This window comes from Dama dama, chromosome 5 (genome assembly GCF_033118175.1).
Source record: "Dama dama isolate Ldn47 chromosome 5, ASM3311817v1, whole genome shotgun sequence".
Taxonomy (NCBI): domain Eukaryota; kingdom Metazoa; phylum Chordata; class Mammalia; order Artiodactyla; family Cervidae; genus Dama; species Dama dama.
The window spans coordinates 106,164,124-106,182,073 of NC_083685.1; the positions used below are offsets into that span (position 1 = coordinate 106,164,124).

At 58.4% G+C, this 17,950-nt stretch overlaps 1 protein-coding gene across 1 annotated transcript; it reads left to right on the plus strand.

Annotated features, from left to right (window-relative positions):
- The first annotated feature begins 656 nt into the window (after positions 1-656).
- PPP1R9B (protein phosphatase 1 regulatory subunit 9B) lies at positions 657-16,985 on the plus strand. Its single transcript, XM_061143759.1, has 10 exons — positions 657-2,511; positions 6,342-6,474; positions 7,744-7,864; positions 9,721-9,825; positions 10,849-10,984; positions 11,565-11,717; positions 11,829-11,882; positions 14,567-14,796; positions 15,127-15,223; positions 15,381-16,985. Exons 1-10 carry the CDS (start codon positions 1,141-1,143, stop codon positions 15,432-15,434), a joined length of 2,454 nt encoding a protein of 817 aa, XP_060999742.1. The 5' UTR covers positions 657-1,140; the 3' UTR covers positions 15,435-16,985.
- The last annotated feature ends 965 nt before the right edge of the window (positions 16,986-17,950 follow it).

Sequence of the window (17,950 nt, forward strand, 5' to 3'; positions counted from 1 at the left end):
CCTTGCCCCTCCCCCATTAATTCCCCCTCCACACCCAGAGTAGAGGAGGGCCACGACGAAACCAGAGTGCCTTCCCCCCAAATTTAGTGGAGGGCTTCCCTGGTGGCTCAGACAGAAAAGAATCTGCCTGCAATGCGGGAGCCCGGGATTCAGTCCCTGGGTCAGGAAGATTCCCTGGAGGAGGAAATGGCAAACCACTCCAGTATCCCTGCCTGGAGAATTCCATGGACAGAGAGGAGCCTAGTGGGCTACAGTCCATGGGGTCGCAAAGAGTCGGACACGACTGAGCGACTAACACACTTATTTAATATTTAATGGGGGGTGAGGTTATATATGTTGCGAAAAGCTACAGTCAGAGGTTGGCGTGGAAGGGCTGAAGAAGACTGGCCAACCTCTGGGGTCAGTGGCTGGCTATGGCGAGGGCCGGTAGGGGAGGAGTATACACTGGGGTGGAGGGGAAGGGGAGGGCTCACAGGCTCGGGTCCCGGAAATCCGATCCCTTTAGGACCCAGAGATGCCAGTCCCCCAGCGGCGGCGGCGAGAAGGGCAGCCGCTCGGTCTCCGGCAGCCGCCGCTCGGGCAGAGCTAGAGAAAGACCGAGGCTCGGGGCGCGGGGGGGAGGGAGGGAGGGAGGGTGGCGCGGCGGCGGCGGCGGAGCGGCCCGGGCCGGCCGAGCAGCTATGGGCGCCCGGGTGCCGGGCCCCTGGAGAGCCAAGGCCCCCGGCCGGGGTGGGGGGTGCCGGGGCTACCAGCCCCGCTGACACCGCCTCGGACGATGTGAGCGGGCGCCTCCGCTGCTGCAGGGCGAGCGGTCCCACCGGCTCTGAGCGCCCCTTTTCTAATTTGGGTGGGGGCGACCATACCAGGCCGCTCGGGCTTTGGTAGAAGGGCGGGCTGTCTTTGGCAGCTTGATTGGGGGAGGCGATCCACACAGGGCGCTCGGAGATTTTTTTTTTCTTTTTCTTTTTTTTTAAAGCTAGGTTAACTGTTTTGGGCAGCTTAGTTTTGGGGGGAGGCTTTAAAAAGGCCTTTCGGGGTTCCTTTTCTCTGGGGGGAGGGGGCGGTGGTCCCGACTTGGCCCGCCGCCTGTTGGAAGGGGGGAGCGGGAAGCGTTGGGATGCGAACCCGGCTCCCCCCACTATGATGAAGACGGAGCCACGGGGGCCTGGGGGTCCCCTCCGGAGCGCCTCCCCGCACCGCAGCGCCTACGAGGCGGGCATCCAGGCTCTGAAACCGCCCGACGCGCCCGGGCCCGACGAGGCACCCAAGGCAGCCCACCACAAGAAATATGGCTCCAACGTCCATCGCATCAAAAGTATGTTCCTGCAGATGGGCACGACGGCAGGCGCGCCGGGCGATGCGGGCGGCGGCGCGGGCCCCACCGAGGCCCTGCGGGCGCCCGAGCGCGGCGTGCGATTGTCGCTGCCGCGGGCCAGCAGCCTGAACGAGAACGTGGACCATAGCGCCCTGTTGAAGCTGGGCACCAGCGTATCGGAGCGCGTGAGCCGCTTCGACTCCAAGCCCGCGCCCTCCGCGCAGCCCGCGCCGCCGCCGCACCCGCCGTCCCGGCTGCAGGAGACGCGGAAGCTGTTCGAACGGAGCGTCCCCGCGGCCGCGGGCGGCGACAAGGAGGCCGCGGCGCGGCGGCTTCTGAGGCAGGAGCGCGCCGGCCTGCAGGACCGGAAGCTGGACGTCGTGGTGCGCTTCAACGGCAGCACCGAGGCGCTGGACAAGCTGGACGCCGACGCCGTGTCCCCGACGGTCAGCCAGCTAAGCGCCGTCTTTGAGAAGGCCGACTCGAGGACCGGCCTCCACCGCGGGCCCGGGCTGCCCAGGGCCGCGGCCGCCGGGATTCCCCAGGTCAACTCGAAGCTGGTCAGTAAGCGGTCCCGGGTGTTTCAGCCGCCCCCGCCGCCGCCCGCCCCGTCGGGGGATGCCCCAGCCGAGAAGGAGCGCGGCCCCGGAGGGCAACAGCCCCCACAGCACAGAGTGGCCCCCGCCCGGCCGCCCCCCAAGCCCCGGGAGGTGCACAAGATTAAGCCGGTGGAGGTGGAGGAGAGCGGGGAGTCGGAGGCCGAGGCAGCGCCCACAGAGGTGATCCAGGCGGAGGTGACAGTCCACGCGGCCCTGGAGAATGGCAGCGCCTTGGCAACCACCGCTAGCCCGGCGCCTGAGGAGCAGAAGGCTCAGGCGGCTCCGGAGGAGGAGGCAGCGACCGTGGCGGTGCCTGAAAAGGGGGTGGGCAATGGCCGGGCCCCGGACGTGGCCCCCGAGGACGTAGACGAGTCCAAAAAGGAGGACTTCTCGGAGGCGGACTTGGTGGACGTGAGCGCCTACAGTGGGCTGGGGGAGGACTCTGGGGGCAGTGCCCTGGAGGAGGACGACGAAGAAGAGGAGGAGGGGGAGCCCCCCTACGAGCCCGAGTCGGGGTGCGTGGAGATCCCAGGGCTCTCGGAAGAAGAGGACCCGGCCCCGAGCCGAAAGATCCATTTCAGCACAGCGCCCATCCAAGTAAGTGAACCCCCCTTCCCGCCCCCTCGCCGCCCCTGCCACGTGCACGCAGTCGCCCCCGCCTCGCCAGCCAGCCGGGTTTGGCAGGCTGAGTCAGCCCTGTCACCCAGCCCCCTTCCCAGAAGTTACCTCCCTGAGGGGGGCGTGGGGGACTTCCAGCTGTTTGTCAGAGGGGGAGGATATTTAGGCCTGAGATGAGGTGGCCTGCCCTGCCCTGCCCTCGGGTTCCTCTGCCTGCTGCCCCACCCTGCCCTGCGCCGGTCCTGGGACACCTGCTTTCCCTTCCTTTCCCAGACATTCTCCTTCCCGAGACTGCCGACCGCGTGGGCTTAAGTGGTGGGAAGGTGTGTGTGTGTGTGTGTTTATGTGTACCTGTGACCTCAGGAGAGCACCCCCACTTTGGTCCTTGCTCCGCTCTGGGTTGGAGGGGCATGAGGAGCTTAGAAACACCCCTGCTTTCCTCCTGCACCAGAGCTGCACACGGGGTGGAGGAGCCAGAAACTTCCCAAAACGAAGGTGCAGCCCTTCCTTCAAACTGGTTGTAGCCTTCACCCTAACTTTGCAGAAGTGAAAGAGGGAAGCAGGTCTCTGAGGTTGAGCTAAGCTGGGGCCATGTGACTGGGGGCCCTGTTCCCTGGGGTCTGTGCTGGGCCAGCTCCCAAGGTGGGGGTACAAGGTTACACAGGCAGGCACTTTCTGTGGTTTTTGAGGAGGCTAGGCCTTCAGCAGGGTATGGAGGAGAAGGAGGTGGGGCTGGGAAACTCCTAGGTGCCTGGCAGCAGCCTCCTGCTTTTGCTCTTGGCTTTGGCAGGCACCAAGCGCTCTTGCCTCATTCTCTGGGTACCCTGAAAGGACAGGAGATCCTCCCTTTTGGGGGGCACACACATGATTGGTGATTGGTTTGTGGGTTGTGCCAGTGTCCTCAGATCCTCAGGAGAATGCTGGGAGAGATCCCTGGGAGAATTAAGAACCCCAGCCCCCAGTTTCCTGAGGCTTCCCTGGTGGCTCGGATGGTGAAGAATCCGCCTGCAGTGTACTACCCTCTATTCTTGGCTGGCACATTCAGCTTAACGATTTTTCTCACCACCCCAAGCTCAGCTGTGCCCAACTCCCAAGTCTGCTTCATGGGGGTTGTCCAGGCCAAGGAAAGTTCAGCCTTTGCCCCTCCCCAGTCAACCCCCGCTCTGTTTGATTGAAATTTCCATAACTACTCCTGGACACTGAAGCTGCCCATTTCCTCCCACCTGCCCCAGCATCTTAACCTCTGTTCCTCTGCCACCTCCCACCCCAGGGGGCCTGGGAAGTGCAACTCCCCACTCAGGCCAGCCCCTTCCCCCAGGCTGTGACCTCACAAGCCTTTTGCCTCTCCTCTCCTTTTCTGAAGTGCTGGGATCCTGGAGGCAGAGAACTGAAGAATATGGGGTGTTTTTTGGGACACTGAGGATGCAAGTGGGGACCACTGAGGGGGTCAGGACACCCCACGACCCTGCCACAGCAGTTTTCTGAGCTGCCTGATCCCCTCAGAGGTGGAGTTTGGTCTTTTAGTCCTGAGCCTCTGGCTGTCTATATTTGACACCTTACCCTGATTTTTGGGTAAAAAATAGCACATGATTTGGAGCAGTGCTCCCTGACTCCCTGGTGACAGTTGCTCGCCTGTGGTGTGTGGTGCTGCCTTTGTGTGTGACTTTTGACCTTGCTGGGGATGTCTTCCTCCCCACCCAGTTCTTCCCTCTTTCTGCCCCCACCCCTGCATTGATACTAAGTCCAGGGTCTTGTGCCCCTTGGATGACCCAATTATTGGCCATAATATAGAGGCGTCTGCTGAGGACAGAAACCTCAATTCTGGATGGTTATTTGGAGAGGGGGACCGGATCCAGGGCCCTCGAATAGGCTAGACATATAGAGGTGGGCAGTGTGAATAGTGGCCTGAGGCCTCTGACCCTCCGGCCTGGGTTTCCTGCAGGGGGCAGGATTTAATAATGTGAGAAAAGGGGAGGACAAAGCCCAGGACAGGCTATGAGGGTGTTTTGGAGGTCACAGTGTATGTGTTTGTGTTTGTGTGTTTGTGTGTAACTGCATGTGCTTAATCGTGGTGGGGAGGAGTTTGGTTGACCCAGGCTACCACATAGACTGAGGGATGAAGAGACCCTCTCTGCTGGGATAGAGGGTGAGGGTCAAGGGACTCAGATGCAGAAGTGGGTCAAAGCCAGTTTGCCAGATCTAGGCGCATGCCGGCCCCATCCCGGGGCTGGGGACCTATGTGCAATGGGGACGAAGTCCCAGTGACCCACCCACCAATTTCATCCCACCCTGCTATGGGCTAGCTCCCATGACCTTGGGCAGTGGGCCTAGCATCTTGCACCGTATGTAGACTAGGTGGCCCATTTCTCCCAGGAGCTTGGGGCTGCTGGCCAGATGTCAAGAGGGCAGTCTGACTGCTGCACCATCAACAAAGAACTCTAAGGGTTTGCACTCTTTCTCTGATGCTGTAAAGTTGCGGGCAGTGAGTTAAGTGACCATGTAGGCCCCTCCCAGCTAGGAGCCCCCTTGTGGGAGCCATGGTGCTTGGGGGGTGACCCTAAACCAAGGCTGGGACACCAGAGCTGCTGGCCTGGGCGCCCATAGTGCCTGCTTCTGGAGGAGAAGGACCCTGGCAGGGGCCTCGGGGGAGACAGTGTCCTGCTCCAGCTGCTCAGGCCTCAGGCCCAGCCATCTGATAGAGCTGCTGCTACCCTTCATCGCCCCCGCTTGGCTCCAAGTGGTGCCAACCTGTCGCTGCAGGCAGTGAAGCAGGAACACGTCATGGTGCCCCAAATGGTGCTCATTAACCTCCCACCAGGAGCACCCCGCCTGGACCCAGACTTAGGCACTCCCGCTGACCCCTTGTCCTACCTTCTCTGTTCTTTGGAGGAGGGTCAGGCTGGGGATTCCTCTTTTCCCCTGAGCCAGCAGAGGGGTACAGAGGACAATAAGGCCAGGTTCACTGTGGACAGTGTCGGAGGCTGCCACTTCCCTGCTCTCCTTGCTTTCTGCAGGTATTGGGTCCAGGACCTCTGTCCGGGCCTCCTAGTGCCCTGGGGATAAGGGGGGTACCTCAGAGAGCTGCAGTTCAGAAGGGCGATTGAGGTCTGGCAGTATGAGCAAGGCCATGGGGGCCCCTCAGGAGGAGGGCCTGACCATTCTCCATGGGGGTACCAATGGTCCTTCTGCCTCTCTCCTCCACCCTGGAAGCTTCAAGTCCAGGCTAGCTGGGTCCTGGGTGCCCTGCTTCCTCTTTCTACCCTTCTCTCTCCTCCCCTCCCCCCCTCTGTGTCTCACATCCGCTCCCCCCCTCCCCATCTGGCATCCTCCAGCATCTCTTCCACTCCTCATCCCTCCTCCTCTTCCCCTCTTCTACTCAGCGTGTTCCTTCCTCTCTCCTGCCGTCTGTGTCCACCCTCGTCTTTGTCTGGGATGGGGGCTGTCTGTTGGTCTCTCTCTGACCTGGGAACCTGGGTTCATGAGTGTGACAATTTCTCCAGCATTGACCTTCCTTTCCTCCTCTAACTGGCCATGCTTATGTGGTCAGGGCTACAGGAGAGGCAGGGTGTGGATGTGGCGAGGCCGGGTCCCTTTCTGTCTTGCCCCCTAACTCAGAACTAGACGGGCCCCACTCTGAGCTGGGATCAGCACGGGCTGGGGAAGGCCTTACCTCAACCTGTCTGGGGGTGGGAGAGGCCTCTGGCAGGAGGGGAGTGCAGTGGCTGGCGCAGCCTGCCCTTTCAGCCTGCTCTCACTGGGTTAGCCCTTGCCCTCCTGTTGGCACCTCTGACAAGCAGCCTCTCCCCCAGGTGTTCAGCACCTATTCCAACGAGGACTACGATCGTCGCAACGAGGACGTGGATCCCATGGCAGCCTCTGCTGAGTACGAGCTGGAGAAGCGGGTGGAGAGGTTGGAGCTGTTCCCTGTGGAGCTGGAGAAGGGTGAGCTGGGCCACCTGGGCCTCCGCCTTGTGCCAGCTTCCGCCCCGGGTGGACCCTCAGGGCTTCCACTGAGATGTTCTGCTTCCTCTAACTGGGCCTCAGTCAGCACCCCACAGCCACACAGACTCAGCCCAGCCCAGACCCCCACTACCACCTGGCCCTGTAGGAGCACTGTGGGCTGGGCTCTGGGCTCTGTGGGCCAAGCCACAATGGGACCGTGATGGAGGAGGGAGACGGCAGGCATGGCTGGAACGGTCACACCTAACTGCGTCCTTTGCACAGTGAGGGTGCCGGGAGAGGAAGGAGGGGCCACTATAAAAGCATTTAACAGGAGGCCTGACCAGACCTGGGGGGATCCCCAAGGAAAGGGACGCTTGAGGTGAACTCTGAAGAGGAGCTGAGGGGAGTCTGTGGGAAAGAGGAGCGAGACCTGGTAGATTCGGAGGGTGGGGGGAGAAAGCTGTGCATACAAGACCTTGTTGACCACTTTTCTAAGATGGACTGGGAGCCTTGCAAGGTGTGAGAAAGGTTGTCTAGAGAGATTATACCAAGCTGTGCTGTGGGGCAAAGGGTTGTACATGGTTGGAGAGGGGCCCCTGTGGTGTGGACAAGGTGATGGCCGTGTGGGAAGGGGGTGGACTTGAGGGATTCTTGGAAGGTGGGATTGACGGGATTCGGGGGTTACTTGGCTTCCACAGAGGCTGCAGGGGGAGGGAGGAATCCAGGTGACTCCCAGGCCCTGTGAAGCCGGCGGCGGGGCGGAGGCTGGAAAAGCCTATTTGTGGGGGAAGATCTCGTTCAGATGTCAGAGGCCTGTGAGACAGATGGGGGCAGCTGCGGAGAGAGGAGTGGGTCTTACGCGAAAGAAAAGCAGGAGGTCTTGAGTCACTGAGGCTGTGAGCAGGGATGAGACTGCTTAGGGAGGGGGAAGATCAGCCCCCTCGTGGCTCCCCCACCGGTCCATGTGGCCACCACACACCTCATCTGCATACAGATAGTGCCCCCTCAGCACGCCCTGCTGCCCATCAGTTCTTTGGATGGGGCAGAGGGCAGACAGTGACCCAAGAGCATCCTAGTTGGCTTGGCAAAGAGGGAGTGACAGAACCAGATGTGGGACATCCCCTCAGCATGGAGACTGCTTCTTGAGGTGAGGCCGTGCCCCACTCTGAGGGCTGGGGATGGGTCTCTCTCACTGTGTCCCTGCAAATCCTCACCCCTTACCCCCACCCCACTCCCCCCGCTGGCTTCTCATCACCCTCTGCTTCACAGACTCCGAGGGCCTGGGCATCAGCATCATTGGCATGGGGGCCGGGGCGGACATGGGCCTTGAGAAGCTGGGCATCTTCGTCAAGACCGTGACTGAGGGCGGTGCGGCCCATCGGGACGGCAGGTACCACCTCCCCTTCCTTTATCAGCCATCACCTGGGGGGTGGGTCACTGAGGGGGGCACAGGCCACTACCCGTGTGGGGCTCAGATGTTCGTAGAGACCACTGTGCCTGTTGCTGCTCCACTCCCCCAGGGAGCGGTGAAGAACAGACAGGGCCCTTGGCTTCATGGCACTTGCATGCTGTGTAGGTGTTGTGTTTCGGGCCATGGTGAGGAGAGCGTGGGTGTGGAGGCTCTGTGCCTAGTAGAGTACACATGCGCTGTCTTTTTCATTTAGGAAATATTGAGCCTGTGACACTGTTGAAGGGTTGGTGCCAGGCCCTGGGAGTCCGTGATGAGGGCCTTGCCCTGAAGAAGCATGTAGTGTAGTAAGGCAGATGGACATTCAAGAGGGCACGCAGAAAATGGTGAAATGGACAAACGCACAGGGTGGCACTAAAGCCTAAGTCAGGAGGGCTTGACCTCTTTGGGTTTCAGGGAGGTCTTTCTGGAAGAAGTGACATTGGAGTTGAGACCTAAAGCATGAACGGGAGTGGGGTGTGCAAAGTGTTCCAGGCAGGGCAACGAAAGCAGGCAGGTATGGCTGGAGCTAGAGATCACAAGGGATTCAGATGTCTTATGAGGTTAGACGAGCCCGTGGGGCCGGGCTGGGGAGGAGGCTGCGCCTTGCCTCTGTGCTTACGTTTGGCCCCTGAGGCTGGAGGGTGTGAGTTCTGTGGGTCAGAGGGCTCAGGAAAGATCCCCTGGGGTTCTGGGCAGCCCAGTGAGTCCTCTGGAGCCTTCCTGCTGTGTGTGAATTGCAGAGGGGAAGTGGGAATGGCTTTAGGGCACCCCCGGGTTGTAAGTTAAAGGTTGATATCTGTGCCTTGGGGTACCTCTAAGCCCAGATCTCTCCATATGACAGAGGTGACTGGGTGTTCCTATGAGGACTGGGGTCATGCTGCTAGAGGTGAAGTTGCCTCATTCAGGAAGCTCCTGTCTGCTGCCGCCCAGGTGGCATGATGGGCAGGGGTGGGGGTGGGCAGAGAAAAGAACGGTGACCACCCCTGCTGTTTTACTTACCCCCTTATTTGAACTTCCCAGAGCCTCTCCCATGGTTGCCTGTTGGCCAGTTGGGGAGTGTGTGTGCATGTGAGAGTGTCCCGGTGGGGGGTGGGGGTGAACTGTTTACTGTAAACCATTTCCTCCATTTCTGTGTGGGAGCCCTGCGAGGAGGCCTGGCACTCTGGAGGGAGGTGGGAGTGGAGGATGGAGGTGGCCGAGTGTCCCTCCCTTGCTTTCATCCCCCTTGCGGTCAGGCTGGGCCACTCCCATCTCTCCTTGTGTGGGGAACAGGGCTTCCAGCGCCATAGCTGGAGCGTACTGGGGACTGTGCATGTGTGCTGGGGGGACTAACCCTGTGGGACTGTAGTGAACACAGATCTCAGGCATTTGGAAGAAATCTGTGGGCTTAGGTCTGTGCAGAATGGGTGTGTAAGAGGGCTGGCTGCACGTCACGTGTGTGCTGGAGGCCCTAGCTGGTGTACATGGCCACGATGAACTCTGTGGATGTCACACTGGTCTGTCAAGTGATGGAGGAAGGGACTAGTGTGTGATTGTCTTGGGAAGTGTGCTTGCCACCTTTCCTGGTTCCGGATGCCCGTGTCTGTTGTACTTGCTTGGGTCTCACGGCCCACGGGCCTGGCTGATACCTGATCCTCCGGCCTCACGCATCTTATTTAGGTAGACAAAGTACCAGGTTCCTGTAGGGACTGAGCCTTGAGTTTCTGATGGGAAGGGGGCCATGTCTACCCCAGCTCCGCAGTTCCCCTCGGGATCCCCTAACCAATGTCACTCACCTCCCCCTCGCCCGTCCCCAGGATCCAGGTGAACGATCTTCTGGTGGAGGTGGATGGAACAAGTCTGGTGGGAGTGACCCAGAGCTTTGCAGCCTCCGTGCTCCGGAATACCAAGGGCCGCGTGCGGTGAGGCCCAGGAGGGTGGGGGCGGTGGGGAGTGGGAGCAGACAGGAGGCTCAGTCTTTATCTGGCCACTTTGCCCACCTGCCCACACCCAGTTAAGATCCTCTGTGGCCCAACTTACCGAGAAGTTTCCATTGTGGAAAGGAATTGCTGTGTGCTTATCCTTTGCTCCGTCTCCCTTCTCATCTCCAGCCCCTGACCACTGCTGGCCACCAGCACTCAGGCTTCAGGCCTGTTGTCCACCATGCCTCCCAACTGGCCTCTTGGTCGTCTTTCCCCGTCTGTCCTAACTCACTCATTGAAGATCCCGAGAGGCGCAGGGAGGATGCCATCCAGATTGGGGTTTATCCCTCCCTCCCCTCTAGCCTGGTGTAGTCTGTGAGGACTCTCCTCCTTGGGTCTGCCAACTGAGGAGGTTGGGTTAGAGGCTCCCTATGTTCATCTCTGGCATAACATTCAGGGACCACTCCCTGCCCCCTCCAAAAGGGGTACTGCCCCCAGGAAAGGGTGGTAGAGAGAAACAGGATGTGGGTGGCCACGGAGAGGAGGGGCTGGTGCCTGGAAGTTCCACGATTTCCTTTCCATCCTAATCTCCAGTCGCCATCATCCCGCCCCTTCCTGAAGCTCAAGGACTTGGAGAGCATATAAGACACCCCTCCACAGCTCAGGGTCAGCTTTGCCAGTTCCCTGCCTCATTTTCTCCCACATGGTGAGGGAAGAGCTCCTATACTGGCACCTCCTTGAATTCATGTCCCCTGCAGCCTCACCCGAAGTTTGGCTGACATCTCCCCATCCCCCAAACTGGCCAGGAGGGCTAATGAGTCTCTGCTACTCCTGGGAAAGAAACCCAATAAGGGCCCCCCGTTCCCCCATTCATTATTAACACTCTGCAGTCTCTGGACTCAGCCCTCTCATTTCACCTCCCCTGGGAGGACCTGGGTATTGAGAGGGGAGTACCAACGGGGAGGATGGTCGCGTTTCCAGTTAAGGACAGAGAAAAAGGAGACAATGCTGGTGCCCCTGCAGGTTTATGATTGGCCGGGAGCGGCCCGGTGAGCAGAGTGAGGTGGCCCAGCTAATTCAGCAGACCCTGGAACAGGAGCGATGGCAGCGGGAGATGATGGAGCAGAGATACGCCCAGTACGGCGAGGATGATGAGGAGGTAGGGACTCCACTTGGCTGGGAGCGCCATCGTCCCCTGGTGGCTTGATGGAGCATTACAGCTATCCTCTGCCTCTGCCACTTTCCCAGGCCTTGTAAAGAACCCCAGAGCACCACTCCTATCCTGGGGGAGTCCCTAATCTGAGAGGAGATGCAGATCCTTCCCTTAAAGAATCTCTAGTCTGATGGAGGAGTCACCCCCTATGTCTTCAGAAAGCCTTCCTGGTCCTACAAAGAAAACATAGCTCCCTCTAAGAGCCCACACTCTAAGGGGAACAGTCTGAGGAAGGAGACAGCTCTAGACCTCAGGGGACCTGCTGCATGAGGAGGGGAAAGCAAAGGCTGTTTCTTCAGGGGTCTTAGTCTTTTAGGGGATAACTCCTGCCTTCAGGAGACTCTCCTGAAGTCACAAACCATGCCCCGTGGCATGGGCCCCTGACTGATGGCGGAGGTCATGAACCACACCCCTGGGTCGCTCCCAGTCTGCCATGGACCAACCACTGCTGGTCTCAGCCCTAATCATCAGGGCTAAGGGAGGCTGGCGCAGGCAGGAAAACACAGCCTCCTGTCTCCCTTCACAGACGGGAGAGTATGCCACTGACGAGGATGAGGAGCTGAGCCCCACGTTCCCAGGGGGCGAGATGGCCATCGAGGTGTTCGAGCTGGCGGAGAATGAGGATGCCCTGTCCCCTGTGGACATGGAGCCCGAGAAGCTGGTGCACAAGTTCAAGGAGGTGCGCAGAGGGGTCCCTGGGCTGGTGGAGGGCAAGGGCAGGCTAGTATTTAGTGCTGCAGCCCTGCCTGCCCCAGCCAGAGCTGAGTGTCTGTGCCCTCGCCCCCCACAGCTCCAGATTAAGCATGCTGTGACTGAGGCAGAGATCCAGCAGCTGAAGAGAAAGGTAAGAGTGGCAGGAAGTGGGGGAGGCTGAGGCTATGGGGGGGGGGACAGTCTTCCACCCTCACAGCTGTACATGCTGACCCTTGTTCACCACCCACAGGCACATGGGAAACAAGCTGCTCTGAAGTAAGGGAGGGTAGTATTAAGAGCTCAAGCTCTAGACCATCTCTCCACCACTCACTTGCTGCTCTGGGCCTCATTCTCCATAAAATGAGTTGATAATAGTGCCAGGACCATAGGACCATTGTGAGGATAAAACAGAAGAATACATGTAAGGTCTTTAGTACAGTGTCTGACACATAATAGTTGCTTAATAAAAAGTTGAGCTATTAGCTGTCAGCCCTCTAATAGCTGAACGTGGATGTCTTCACGTTCACATAGTCCCACACGTGTCTTCTACATACAAGCCTAGCATGTAGCCTAGCCTAAATGCAAACTACCCAGAGATCCAAACACCAGCCCAGATCCCAGGTACGTGGTATCCACAGACCCACCCACCCAGACACCGAGAGACACCCACTCTGCTTAGACGTAACATGAGGACAATGGACCCATGCTTCACAAGCAAGACGTTTGTGTCCGTCTGCTTGTGTGTCTGTCTGCTGTGAGATACAGGACGTTTCATGGAACACGCGCATTCTCATGGAGATGCTGTGTAGACACCCGCACAAGCACACTGGGTGCCAACACCCTTACAGGCATAGAGATACAGACTTCTGATGCACAGTCTGTACCGGGCCCCTACTGGGCCTGGACATTAGGAGCTTCCAGTGTGGCAGGGAGAGGCAGAGGCGCACAGGGGTTTTGCAGACATTGTGCACCCAGGCACACACAGGTGCATTCCCATATGTGGGCTTAGACCAACATGCCTGGAGACAGGAGAGTGTGAAGCTGAGCCCCAGAGGGAAGACAGGGTTTAGGTGACTGAGGCAGAGGAAGGGCATTCCCGGCAGGGAGACAAACATGAGCTGGGAGGCTGACTTTGGAAAGAGACCTGCAGGCTATGGCGGCCATTCCCGGCGGGAAGTGGGAGGTAGAGCTGGATTGCCAGGATGGGCTGTAGCAGTATCCTGACTCCCCACTGAGGACTCCGGCCTGGATCCTGTGGCCATATGAGACCATGAGGAAGCTCACTACCCCCAAAGTGGGAGGCATGAGGGTGAGCAGGACTTGGAGACTGGTGAACCAGTTAGAGGCCCAAGTGGTGCCTTGGCAGGTATGGGCAGGGCTACCCAGGGCACAGGCAGAGGGTATGAGGCAATGGATTCAAGTTGCATTTCCCAGGTTGAGGTGACAGTTCATGTTCTTAGAGTAGGTGCAGAGCATGAAGGGGAGGAACAAGTCAAAGGTCTTTGAATTTATAAATACCTTTAGGCTTCTCTGGTGGCTCAGTGGTAAAAGAATCTGCCTGCAGTGTGGGAGATCTGGGTTCAATTCCTGGGTTAGGAAGATCCCCTGGGGAAGGGAATGGCTACCCACTCTAGTATTCTTGCCTGGAAAATTCCATGGACAGAGTAGCCTGGCAGGCTACAGTCCATGGGGTCGCAAAGAGTCAGACACGACTAAGCAGCTTTCACTTTTCTTTCTAGATGTGCGGCACCATCCAATTCATGTGATGGGCAAAAGCAGACTTGATCCTTGCCCTGTGTGGCTTAGAGTCTGCACACCAGCATTTGTACATAGAAGCTGACACAGGCTTTATAGGAGAGGACAGGGTTGCTGAACTCCTAGAGCTGGTGGAACCTGATGAAGCTGGGATGGGGGTGGGGGGTGGCTGTGCTGTCAGAGAGAATCACAGGAGACTTCTGGGGAAGCGGTATACTGAGCTCAGCTGAAGGCTGAGCTAGTGGGAAATGAGGCAGTGGGAGGGTAGATGGGAGCATTCCAGGCACAGGGAATGGCAAGGCGAAGGCCCTGCAGCAAGACGGAATGTAGCAGGTCCAAGGATGTGCAGGAAGGCCTGTGTGGCTGGGACACAGAGGGCAAGGGGTGTTTGCAGCTAGCAAGGTTGGAGGGGCAGTCAGGGGCTTGAAGCTCAGCACTGGGGTGGCAGTGCTGATGGCACATTTGGACAGAGGTGGGATAGTTGGAAAAGGAGGAATAAGTTTTCGTGGGTGGGGCCAAGTTTGGGGCAGGGTGCCTCTGAGGAGCCGGAAGTAAAGTTGGGCTGGAGATCTGGGGCTCAGTGCACAGAGGTGGTGAAGAAAGTGAGTACAGAGGGAAGAGGGCTGTGGAGCTAGGAGGTCTGCACTGGGGTGGCAGGGGCGCTGGGAGAGCAGCAGGACTATTTAGGAAGCCACAGGAGCCAGGGCTACATAGAGGGAACGGAGGGCAATGGTGCCCTCTTCTCACCCATCTACCATCATACTGTAGCCTTTGTGAGCTTGGCAAGGCAGGAATCAGTCCCACTTTACAGATGGGGGAGGACAGCTTAAGACAAACATGGCCTTACCCCAAGTCACAGAGATAGTCAGTGATGAATCCGGGCGGCCTGCCTTCTAGGAGTGTAGCACATGTCAGGGCTCCTGGCTGGGACAGATGGGGTCCTACCTCCTCCCTCTCCAGGTTTCGGTTCTCAGACTCAGCCAAGGAGAGGCAGTGGTTGGGGGGCAGTGGGCTCCATATCTGGAGGAATCATCCAGAGACTGTCGTCCCCACCAACCCAGGGCTGTTCCTTCCTCTCAGCTGCAGAGCCTGGAGCAGGAGAAGGGGCGGTGGCGGGTGGAGAAGGCCCAGCTGGAGCAGAGTGTGGAGGAGAACAAGGAGCGCATGGAAAAACTGGAGGGTTACTGGGGTGAGGCCCAGAGCCTGTGCCAGGCTGTGGACGAGCACCTGCGGGAGACCCAGGCCCAGTACCAGGCCTTGGAGCGCAAATACAGCAAGGCCAAGCGCCTCATCAAAGACTACCAGCAGAAGTACGTGTGGGGGCTGGGAGCCCTGGACCTCAGGAGGATGGAGAGGCCTGTGGTGGCCTTCCCTCCCCACCCCAGCCAAGTAGGGGGGCCAGGAGCGCAGAAGTTGGAGGGTCCTGTTGGGGGGGTGCCCGGGTTCGTAATGATTGGGTGCCAGAGCCAACAAACCGGGCCCCAGAGGCTTTGGGAAGACTGAGGATTTCCAGACCTGAGAACAAGGAGTGGGCAAGAGCTGCCCAGGTAGAGCCAAGGACAGGGCTGAAGACCCTGAGACTCTGAACGGAAGCCAGACCACACACCCTTACCCGCTGTTTGTCTCCCACTGATCCCCAGGGAGATTGAGTTTCTGAAAAAGGAGACAGCACAGCGCCGGGTTCTGGAGGAGTCAGAGCTAGCGAGGAAGGAGGAGATGGACAAGCTCCTGGACAAGGTAGGCCCTGGATGCCCCAGGGGCAGGAGGGAGCAGCAGGTCAGTCACCCTGTGGATCCTGGCTGGGAGCTCAGGGTCATGTCCCCAGCAGGGGGGTAGGCGGGGCAGGGCCCAAGTCCAGTGCCCAGTCTTGACGCCTTCTCCCCCTTTTTTTCAGATCTCAGAACTGGAAGGAAACCTGCAAACACTGAGGAATTCCAATTCTACTTAACAGGAATCATTCCTTAACGGGACAATAATTAATCCCCTCCCATTGTCCTCCCTCCCCTGTCCTCAATACTTGACCCCGCCCCCTAACAGCCTGGGGACAGGTGCCCCGACTCTCCCACGCCTCCACCCCACCTCACCCAGCTTCAGGGACCAGAGGGCCCACATCATATAGGCCCCTTAAGGTGGCCCAGGCAGACAGGTGGCTGGAAGGATGGCCTCCTTGCCCATGGGACTGAGGCACAGAGGCCGTGGAATGCCAAAGGCTGGCCTGGGTGGTGGATGGACACAAGGACCTGCAGACCAAACTGCCAGACTTTACAACCTCCAGCCTTTGTCTTTGGACTGGAACGGGGCTGGGGGCTCTCCCAGCATCTCACCACCTGGAGGCTGCCTCCTGCTCCTAGGTGGTCCCTGGGCCTCTTGACTTGAGATTCTACTGTCTTGGCCCTTCCCCCCTCCCCTATCATTGTGCTGTTCTGTTGCATTCTTATCCTCCTGCTGGGAAGGGTTGTCTCCACACCTTCTCCCATCCTTGTCCACCTTCCCAGGAGGGATAGAGTCCACTCAGAGCCTGGAGGCTGGGCCTGACCCTGCACTGATTTCTCATGTATCCTTCATGAAAAGGGGAGAGTCCAGGACATGTGGTGTCCAGCTCTCCCTTCTCCTGGGGCAGCAGCCCTCAATTTCTCCTTGTGCCTCCCCTCCCCCAGGTGCCAAATAGCCATAACCTCCTCCTGGAACCATTCTGCGGCCTCTTTGGGGTCCAGGTGTCCTGGTCAAGCCTGGCAGTGCAAGGGAGGAGAAGAGGTCAGTTTAGAGGGCCTGGTTTTAGGCAAGGGGAACATTTCTTACTGGAGAACCAAGTCCCGTCCTGCCCTATGCAGGGCCACACCTGGAAGCCTTGTACTAACATCACAGAGATTCAGCCTCACCCCACCCACACCCACAGTTTTCCAGTGTTTTGACTGGAGGGCAAAATTTTACTACTTTTCTTCTTTTTGGAGACCAGGGCTGCGCTGCTGGCAGCCTGCTTTCTAAGTGAAATCGACTCTGTTTCCCCACTTTAACCCCAAATCGGGGCTTGGACCAAGGGAGGTGAGACCCCTACCCCAGGTCCCCTCCCCTTTCAGAAACCATCTCATTTTTGCCTCTTCCTCATGCCCCTGCCTCAGCCTGGGTTTTTGTTCTTTTTTAAAAAACCCCTGTACCATCCGTTTTGGCTTCTCCTCGTCCCCTGTAAATAGGCCATGCCATCGATCAGTATTTCTCAGCAATCTCTTCCTGCCCCCAGATGTGCGCCTACCCCCTGAAAGAGCTGGCTGTCTCAGTGCCTGGGCCCGTGCAATTCACCTCCTCGGCCTCAGCAGACGGAGGGGGCGGGGCCAGGGGCGGGGCTGTTGGGGAGGCTTCCGGTTTCTCCAGCCGAGGCCACCCTCGCCCCGCCTTTTGCAGGACTGCGTCTCTGTATATAATATATATATGTATGTATTGTTCCCGGTTTTGTACGGATCATGCCCTCTGTCAGGTCACCCCCATAAAAGCAGTCCCCAGAGCTTTGCCGCCTGGTTTCTTGATTCGCGGGAGGGGGTGAGGGATGCCAGTCTGGGTCAGGTGGTCTGCCAGTGCTATTTCTGACCCTGAGGAGCTTTATGCCGGGAACACTTGTTCATGCAAACTCCGTTTGCCATCCCCGCTCCCATCCCTTCTGGGCAGGGCTGGGATTTCCAGAGCGTTCCCTAGGCTCATCACTTTCAGCTCTTTTTACAAGGCCTCCAATGGAATTCAGAGGATGGGTTAGATACAGTAATGGAGATACCCAGCCCCTACTCTCCCACTAGGCACCCTGTAGAAGGTACAGGAAGGATTAATGGTGGAGGTGGTAGCTGGGGATAGGAAATGATACGTCAGAGCAGTTTTGTGCCCAGGGTCCTAGAGAATCCCCCTGGGGGTGGCCAGAGAGAACTTAAGTAGTCCTAGCCCTCTGTCCTGCCTGCAGCTCTGGTTGCTAACTCACCAGTTCTAATTAATACCAATGGGTCTGGGAGTTCAGATGCCAGGGTTCCAAAGACAAGTCCCGAAGAGAGATGAGAGCAGGGGGCCCACCCTCAACACTAGCATTTCCTTGCTTTGGGAGGCTGTGTGCTGTATGTGAAAAAACTGAACCACAAGGCACTTGTGTTCAGTGGCCTGGCCCCCAAAAGGATTCTCACAGACTTCTCTGCCCTAAAGAATGGAAGTCCCAAAATTAGGACCCTTCAGGATCACCTTGGTGGGTCTCTGATAAACCTGAGATGAGGGACCTCAACCAGAACTCCCAGTTGTAGTCAGTTCCTGTGTTGGCCACTCCCTTCTGGATGGCTCTGTCACACAAGTCTCCATGTCAAGCCAAATTCTGGCTTCCAATAGCTTCCCTTCAAAAATCCTAGTTCTACACCTCAGGGCCATATAGAACCAGTCCAGTTCTGCCACTCACTTGAGAATCAACTGGCAACCTGGAGATGGTGGTCATGCATCTTC